General features: G+C 35.8%; 1 protein-coding gene across 1 annotated transcript; it reads right to left on the reverse strand.

Annotated features, from left to right (window-relative positions):
- Window positions 1-416: 416 nt before the first annotated feature.
- LOC123557559 (uncharacterized) lies at window positions 417-7,811 on the reverse strand. Its single transcript, XM_045349087.2, has 7 exons — window positions 7,665-7,811; window positions 7,243-7,390; window positions 5,769-5,887; window positions 4,949-5,006; window positions 4,224-4,389; window positions 2,890-3,016; window positions 417-1,925 (listed from the first exon to the last, which is right to left on the reverse strand). Exons 2-7 carry the CDS (start codon window positions 7,376-7,378, stop codon window positions 1,728-1,730), a joined length of 804 nt encoding a protein of 267 aa, XP_045205022.2. The 5' UTR covers window positions 7,379-7,390; window positions 7,665-7,811; the 3' UTR covers window positions 417-1,727.
- Between the last annotated feature and the right edge of the window lie 1,993 nt (window positions 7,812-9,804).

The raw sequence follows: 9,804 nt of genomic DNA on the forward strand, positions 1-9,804 counted from the left end.
AGGTACCAGGAAAAGGCCGAGACGAGTGAACCATAAGCTTCTTTCCAAGCATCAGGAATTTTGGCTGTAGACTGTGAGTTGTTAAAGAGATCAGAAAGAGGAAGAGATAGTTTGACAGAAAGTTCTTTGAGATTTTTTCTGTTTACAGTGTCGTGTCCAGAGGCTTTGCTAACGGATAAAGACTCCAGAATCAAACTTCGCATGTGCACCTGTTGCTTTGAAAAAAAAAATCGGCTAATTTTGGAACGTGGTTTCCTTGATATATATAATATTACTAAGCTGCTAAGCTCAAATATCGCATTACTTGGGAAAAGCATTATCACGTACAAGAGGTATACCACGATCCCCTGGTTCGTGAAATTCTGGAGGATGATAAAGGGGAACAGAAAAATGGTAGAAATATAAAAAAGGAAACACATGTTTTCATGCGCTTTATTTAGTAGTATCCAAACTAATTTGATATTTTTACAAAAAATAAATAATTGTAATTTGAAAATGGGATTTCAGAAATGAAAGTGCCTATTATGCAAAATATGATTTTGACTAATTAATTTTAATAATGTCTTGAAGTATATTTCTTTATTATAGTCTCATCTATGCGCAAACATCGAACATATAGATGTACAATATATATTTTTTTTTAAAAAACTAAAATAACAGTACACAGTTAGATCTTTTCCATTCCCTAAAATTATAAGAGACATATCTTACTAATCTCTATCTATCCCTTAAAGCTACTCGCCCACAGTTTGGGTGAAATTTTTCAACATGATAATTCCACCAAATTTGGCATAGAACTGAAAAACGATAAAGCGGGTGAAAATAAAAGCTAGATATTAATAAAAATGAAGAAGAATAGAAATTTTACATGCGTTGTATGATTTCATACATAACTAGAGATGCTTTTGAGAAAAGCGCATGTCTCCCACAACTGCCTAATCATCTATATAGTAAGTCAGTCTGCACTTTCTTGGACCCAAAATGTACACTATACTACTTGTGCATGTGCTTTCTTGCACCCAAAACGTACCCTATACTAATATTAAAAGCAGTATAGGGTACGGTTGGGGTGCACGAAAGCGCATGCGCTCCGACGATTTTCCGGTAATTCAAGGGCTATAATTCCGAAGTGCCTGGGCCGATTTGGCTAGTTATCGAACTTGGCCAAGGTCTTATGGCCAGACACATTTTGTTTAAGTTTGGTGAAGATCGGGTGAGAAATGTTTGCTTTAGGGTGCGGATAAGCTTTGTGACAGACACACAGACAGACTGGAGTAAATCAATATGTCTCCCACACCACTGTATGGTGGGAGACATAATTACACGTGTAAAACCAAGTTGTTGCTGCTGATCGTTATATTAAACTTCATACTAATACTAAACTTTGACAAAGACAAGGAGCAGCAGAGCTCCATTAAAAAGAATTATTTATAAATAATAAAAATAGAATTCCGGCATATCTTTTTACTATACGTAAACCGATTTAAGCAGCACCTCTTGTAATTTTCGCAAATACCTTACAATATATATTACATCAGGTTTTGTCAACCAGGAGTCATTGGTATCCATTTCAGAAAATGTTAGAAGTTTTGAGATAAAACATCAAAATTTATATCGTACAACCTGAACCACTAGCTTGCGCAAGACTTCTAAATGACATATGATTAAAAACGTGCATATCAGCTCGTGTTACAAAGAGTAGCCGTAAAATGTCCAACTTATTGTGTCTATTCTCTGAAGTCACAGTGAAAATGGCTTTTGTCATAATGGTTCCAGCCGCCCATGAAGTCGCACAAGTCTTGCATACGTGTTAGATCACTAAATAAGCCAAACAAATCAAGCGTTCCATTATAGTTGACGTCCACTGCCAGGCCCTCGTAATGATATGAACGACAGCTGTGACAGGCCCCAGCCAACTCATTCACCTGTATGTGGTATAAAAATTGTACAGCTGAAGATATGTCTATTTGCTAAATATGATGTCATTAAAGGGTAGATTTTTGTTATTTTAGTGTAACAAGACAGCAGTATTACATTTTCCTCGACGGACACGTTATTTACTTGCGAGTTTGAATAGTGACGCTTTTTAAATATAAAACCTTATTTTTAACTTTTATACATTTTAGGTGGTTCCCGTCTGTGACCTCCTCTGACGCACCTAATACTACATTTTAGGGGGTGTCATTAGAATATCAGGTGTATGCAGAGAGATGTTTTAGGTCAAAGTGAGATGTTAGATGATTTTCTCAGAAATTTGAGCCAACTTACTTTTAAACTGACATTTTTGTTCTCTATTAAGACCGGAATATAACATTAGATAACAAAGCAGACTTAAATAAGCATACAAGGAGGCACATTTTAAACAACATGGTAAGCATTTCAGTTTCAGGCAAATATTCTGGGAAAAAAAGTTAAATATAACACAAATTTAGAAAATTGACCTGATTTTGAAAGCTAACAGAATCATAAAAAATCACTTGAAACATTACTACGAGCCGAGCTAGCAAAAATCGTTTTCAGTACAAAGAATATTTCGTTGAATTAAACTGTAGCTAGATTATAAATATTTTCTTCGAAATTTTGTGTTAAATCGATAATTTATGGAAATCATTGAAATAGGTATTGCTTGCTATGCTTTCTTTTCAGAGACGTGGACGTCTATACCGGAACAGGGGCAATATTATTTTTTAAAACTAATTCCAATTTATCTATCTTCTTTAAAATCTTAGCCACAATATTTATTTAGTTTTACTGCTACTCTCTCTTTCCCCCCCCCCCCCCCCCCCCTGCTATGCATTTTGACAGAGAAATTTACTGTGGATGAAACTTTAAAAATATATGAAATCTGGGAGCATATATGCCATCTAAATATATAAAATATCAACATACGCTAACACTAGGAACAAGACCAGCGAGCTTGTAGTAGTAAAGTGTATGGATAAAGGAAAGCACTCTGTAGTCCAGACAGATATGTCCACCTGGTGCTCCTGGACTCAGGCATTCTTCACATGGGTAACTATAAATTAGAACAATATAATCATAATTTGTACAAACATGTATGAACAATAACTAGTGTAACTCTGCGCGTGTTACGTGAAGTTTCTTTATGGAATATTAGCTCAAATTCAGTTTTTCGAGTATTTATTTGTTTGGCTTAAGTCCGCTTAGTTGAGGGAATTAGCAAAATCCAGATTCTGTTTCTTCTTTTATTCAATTTTCAACAACAATATATGGATGTCCACATAACAACAACAATTTCTAAACACACGACAACATTAATAAAAACTTTGTAATTATCTAGTCGGAACACAGAAGTATATGTCCTTCTTATTTCGTAGGTAAAATTCTTCTGTCCATCGTTATCATTAACTTTTGATGATTTTCATGACAACAATAAAATTAACCAATGATATTGCAGGAAACATACATGTCTCCTAGCAATAAATCTCGCACACCGCGATATCTAGTGAGATTTCACGTGATTTCACGTGACCAGTGACCTCTGTCCTTGCGTGTCAAAAGATTATTATCTTACTGAACAAATATTAAGATTATGTAATAAAATGCAATAAGACTATTACCAGACGTATAAAAGCAATTAGTTTGACACTGCAAGATCTTATCAATGTTTAGTAAGAAATAAAACATTTTTATAATGACAGCATGTAAATTCTTTTTTTTTTAAGATTATTCACAAAATTCGAGTTTTTACATATACAAATATTTTTAAACATTTTAAAACAAATTATTTGACCGTTGTTAAACACTAATGTCACTGCATGACATCAGCCTGGATTTCTGTCTGACAATCTTTTTCTTTGAATATTTCCAGCAAATCGATCGTAAAAAAACGGCTCAATGATAATTCTTCACAGGAAAAAGTATAAAGCAAAACATTTTTTAAAGTTTTATACACTTGATGGAGATATTTACAGTGGCATCTCTAGATGAAACAATTCCGTTGTAACATTAATTAAGTGAGCGTTTATGATAAAATTATTTTACAATATTTTTGTTAGCATTCTATATTAGTTTGAAGGTAAGATTATACTTTCACAAGTATGGCCTTTGCAATTCTTATGATTTTGTCATTTAAACAATTTCACTATACTTAAGGATTAAAAGTAAAATACCACATGTTATATTATAAAAGCCCTATCAAGTCTCAAAGAATATTCGGTTTCAGGTCAAATTTCCATTGGATGACATCTAAAATTACTCACTGTGACCTTGCAGCCGCACGTCCATTGCAAGTGTCTCGCACATTGTTATAGGGAAAGGCATTGTCAATTTCTCCAGATACATGTTTATCCCAGAGACGTATTTCTCCCCCGACAGCTAAACCCAACACCATACAGGCGGCCCATTTTGAGCCGACATTACAGTAACCTTCAAATAAACACACAACATATAGCCATTAGATTTGAAAGAAAGTTAAAGCCAAAATGGAATCGTTAGAAATTTAAAACTGACTGACTTAAAAAAAAAAGAAGATTTCTAAGCCTCATCGCCGATGGGGCCGATAAACCTAGACTTTTCATTAATAAAATATCTATTTTATTCTGTTCTGTTCGCATCAAAATCCCGGTTAGACATTGTTATTGTTATATGTGAAACACGAAAGCAGAGAATGTCGCATTGGTAATAGTTAAAACAATGTCACTTGTTACATTCACCTCAGGTCAGAAACCCCGCTTTATAGAAAAGTGTTACAATCAAGATTGTTGTAAATGTTACAAGACTTTCTTTTATCTATATCATTTGTAGTTAATTTCTATAAAATGTGACGATATTGTTACACTGGCATTGCTTATGGTGTAGATAGAACGGTTTGATTAGTGTTACCGCAGTCTTGATAGTAACATTTACGGTAAGGATGTAACAGTTGAAACAATTAGTAGGTATATTTTGTGACCGCTAATGTAGATTAAGCGTTTGAATTGCATACCTGCACACAGTTCATCGTTAAGTATGTAAAGATATTTTCCAGCTACCCAAGCACTATCCTGAAATAGAAAAAAAAAAACGATGGCAAAATATTCTCAACAACTCTATGAAGAAGAAAAGCGGATTTCAGTGCACAGTGAAGCCGGGCTTTAGTGTTCGACTCCTGATCCGAATGCCGCCAGTTCGAATTTCGGTAGGAGCGTAATATGCCGGACCGCGGTTCCCGCGGTCTTGATATCATCTATGCTAATGCGCACAAGTGTTTTTAGAAAGTCCAAGAAGCAACGATGGAGCATAGTTCAAAGTCAACATTAAACAAATAAGTTAAAACTATACTATGACTTTTTTCGCGGTAAACCTTTTTTTGGCATGGACATATATTTACAAAATTGAGACAATCCATTTGAAAATAAAGATAACTTAAATTTCAAACAGCTGAGTCAGAGGCTTTTTTCCTTGCTTAGAGCCGATCGAAAAACTACATGTACTCTCATATCCGGCTCGTAGCATCCACATATGTTTGCCTTAAGATATTGTTGCCATATGATCTTGACTATCATTTCTCTCACTGCGCATGCCTGTCCAAAACTCCGCCAATACAAAAAGGATAAACAAAAAACACAAATATGAATTTCTGACATAAGTAAGACTTTGGTAGGTTATTATTATTCCATAAGGATCATGTTGCTAATACGAGGTATAATAGAGTCCCGCTTGGCAGGAGAAATGTTGCAGTATTCATTACCTCTAATGAAAAGACTGGATCTTTTTTGTATAATTATTTTTTTCTATATATAATACGTGCATAAACATGAACATACCTTTCCGCCAACATCTTTTAGTTCGTACCATGTTAAGTTATTACTGACCCTGATTCCGCCTTTAAACTTGTAGCAGCTAGGATCGCTTACTTTTGCGACCACAGTTCCGTGTAGTCCGCCTGCAAAACAGCACATAAAATGTCTATCAATTAGCCTCCACTGGCATATTAGGGAATAATGATATTATGCCTTGCTTTAATTCATGAGTAGATTGCTGTGAATTTGTTTTTATTCTGCCATGTGGTGCTTTCACGTTGGCGTCCCCGCGTCCCCACAAGAACGGCAACATCATAGCACGGTACCCCCCACCCCCGCCCCAACCCCCACTACGTTAGCGCGACAGCTGCGGGCACGACCGCAGGACAAGACAAAAGTAAGGTGACGACACTACCTTTTTTCTGTAGTGTTGGCGTCCCATAGGGGGGCACGCAATAATACGATACAAATAGCGTTCATCTGTGTTGTCACTCGCCACTTAAGTTTCATATAATGAAGGTTAACAAAATTAAGTTTCTGTTTATTAGTTTCCACTGATTCAAGATCGTATCCGTTTGATTTTACTTATTAGGACGTCAGACGAACAACGCTATTTTTTACGTTAGCAAAGTGACATTTATGCGGCCGTATAGGTCCTTTTTCGCATGTCAACCGTGTTGTTGAGTGGCACACCAGCCGGTGCGACACAGCGACAACACGAAAGAATCGCTTTGCGCCCCTGCTAGCAGGACAGAACAACACAGAATGCTATTATGACGTGTCACTGTATTATCGCCTGATGCCCCGCCAGCTCGAGGACACGACAAATGAGATAATATAAGAATCTTTCCCTGCTTGTATGTGAGGATGGAAATATCTGGCTCGAGGGTAACTGTGTAGGCGGTAAAGAGGCTCTGTCGACTTTGCGCAAAATAGTTATCCAAGAGCCAGATATTTCCATTTTTACCTTCAACTAGTGATATTCATTTTCTTGCATACCATATTCCTTAATTAACAGAAGAAATTAAATGAAGCCACTGATTTTGTTTGATGCACTATTTTATTATTGTAGCGTATGAATTTACACATTCATTTATTCATTTGTCACTCATTCGTGAGCCACCCTACACCTCGGATTGCAAGATGAGCTTTTACAGCACTGGCAAGAACACGTGAAAATCCTGTCTGGTATGCAAGAAAAATAGTTCGTGTCGACACACACGATAACATGACAAAACAGATTAATCTTGCTTTCGTGTGTCGTTCCGGCGCTGGCGCCAACACGACAGCCCGACATGAAAGAAACGAGCTACCAAACATTTTCTTATAACCCTGCTGAAATTAAAGACATCGTGCATATGCGGCAATACCCCTTTAGTCAGCGGAATTTTGCAACCTAGTTACAAATTGCATAAGAGTATTATGTGTAAATAAAAAGCTAAGTATTGTGTTTCAATTATTTTTTTTCTTCCGAAATAGCAAAATAAGTTTTCTTCACCTGCATTTCTTGCGTTAACTATATTGTCTGTCACACAAAGACAGGCACCAATGGCTGGACTCTCGTCTTCGTCAATTGAAACAGCAGTTGTCACGGCCGTCGCAAGTACAAGCCAAAATATCTTTCCTCTGTACATTTCTTAATGTTTCTATATATAAATCGTTTCATGAAAATTACAACCTGAAATCATTATTCCCTGTCCGTTTTTTATTTTTATTTATTTTTTAATATTGTTTTGAAATTATCCCTTAGAAAAACTGCATAAAAGTGTTTGTAGCATGTATCAATGTCAAACATTTATTCAAAAGTAGGTACCACATTGAGTTTAAATCTTCATGAGTATAATTATGATATAATGTACATAACATATGAATTGAAATTACAATTTCTTAATGTGACGTATAAAGAAAACAACACATTACCTTAAATCCTTTTAAATGAGTTTCCTATGTAAATTTGGAGGGTTTTGGGTGTATTTATATAGACTCCAGGCTGTATGTCAGAAGCCGTTTTCGATGAAAGATAAAAAGATTATCTGATGCAAAGAATAGATTTTAAAGGTCACTATCCTAAAAACAAAAAAAAAAACAACAACAAAAAACCTTAAAAATAACCCTAGCAAATAAACAACGTGTGACTTAAACTATTTTTCACTTCATTTTGTCCAAAATCTGAAGTATTTTACAACTGGTGGAAATATTCACCAACAGGACTATTGATCATTATCAACAAGGAAGTTTAGGTGCGTAAACAGCTTTTGAACAAGCATATGATGATGCAACTTAGATTTGAACTCTTCATTTAAACTTTTTTGGATGGGTGCTCGAATAATTATACTTTCTGTAAAGATCACCCTTAGGAAATGAAAATGGTGGTATTTGTTAACAGGTGGTCTTTTAGCAGAGGTAAAATTTAGTATTTTTCAACGGGAAGAGAAAACTGTGTCCTTTGTAAACGGGGTTTGTATCAGTAGCCTTTATTTGGAGGTGGTCTATAGCACAGGTGTGACTGTACATGTTTATACGAAAGAGCTACATATGCTCCATATTGATATCCGAGGATTCAATAATGTTTTAGCAAAGGAAGTTTTCCTCGTCTTGAGACACAATTAAAGTGCCAAATAACAGAACAAATAACAAAACAAGATAATTTGCGAAAAGGCTGTTTTTATTATCTTTCAATGGATATAATGGCATATTGTAAATATAAAACATGGAATATTGTAAAATGAAAGAATAACTTTGAAAGACACGCTCTAGCGAAGATGCGTGGTAGCAATGCAGTAACACAAAAATGCAAAAACCTTTTATGGTAAGCGCAGAATACACTAGGCCGAACTTGAAATTGAAGGTACTAGTTATTTCTGAGAGTGCCTCCGTGGCCGAATGGTTAAGATCGCTGTCTTCAAATCACTTGCTTCCACCGATGTAGGTTAGAGCCTCACTCATGGTGTAGAATTCTTCATGTGCTGGCTTACGGAAGGTCACCTTGGTTCTTCCTCCATTAAAAGCTAAAAATTCGCCATTTAACCTATGGTATGAGTGACGTTAAACCCAACAAAAACACAAAAATGTTATTCTAAAAATAGAGAGAAAAAGGCGAAGATTAAGAGATGAAATTAGATGATAACAATTGTTATGACTGTGAACGTGACAAATTACATTCAGTACAAATGTTTGTGAACCTTCATCTTGCTGTATTACTAAAATGGACTGGTCCATAATTCAATTTGGGCAGTACCACTCGTTATTCAAAGAGGTGTTCACTGAAAATTTACTGACTGAATAGTGAACAGTACAGACCTTGATCAGTGTAGGCTGATCTTGGTCTGCACTGGTCGCAAAGACAAAATCACTCGACGCATTTAATGACAAAAATTCAAGGTAAAGCCCGAGGCAAGCGTAGACAATCCTCTGAGTTTCAGTTCCATTATATTATTATGAAGATTCTATTGGCAGAGGTCTTATAGAAGTAACGCCTCAGTAGACCATGGCTATAACACATACATAAGAGAACCTGACAATCAGTTAATGAACCTACAAGGATCAATTGAGCCGTGCCATGAGAAAACCAACATAGTGGGTATGCGACCAGCATGGATCCAGACCAGCCTGCGCATCCTTCGCTTTCACAGCCTATAGCAATTAGAGAAACTGTCAGCGAACAGCATGGATCCTGACCAGACTGCGCGTATGCGCAGGCTGGTCTGGATCCATGCTGGTCGCCAACCCACTATGTTGGTTTTCTCATGGCACGGCTCAATTATACGTCTGTATACGGACATGATTTATCTTAATAGTTAATTTTAAGACGAAAGAAGTTGTCAACATATTATCTGAATAAGCTAATTACTAAAACTAATTTCTCTCAAAAATCCATAAAAAGTGAGTACTCTGAGAGCGGCTAGAGGTACAAAATTATTGACACAAGATTTTTGCAAGATATTCTTATAAATAACCAAATATATCGTTCAGAAGATAGTAAACCGTTGCACACATTTGAAATAATGCAATTTAGATCTATATTATTTTTACATTTTTACCAATACTGAACTTTTTTTTA

Source organism: Mercenaria mercenaria, chromosome 5 (assembly GCF_021730395.1).
Source record: "Mercenaria mercenaria strain notata chromosome 5, MADL_Memer_1, whole genome shotgun sequence".
NCBI lineage: Eukaryota > Metazoa > Mollusca > Bivalvia > Venerida > Veneridae > Mercenaria > Mercenaria mercenaria.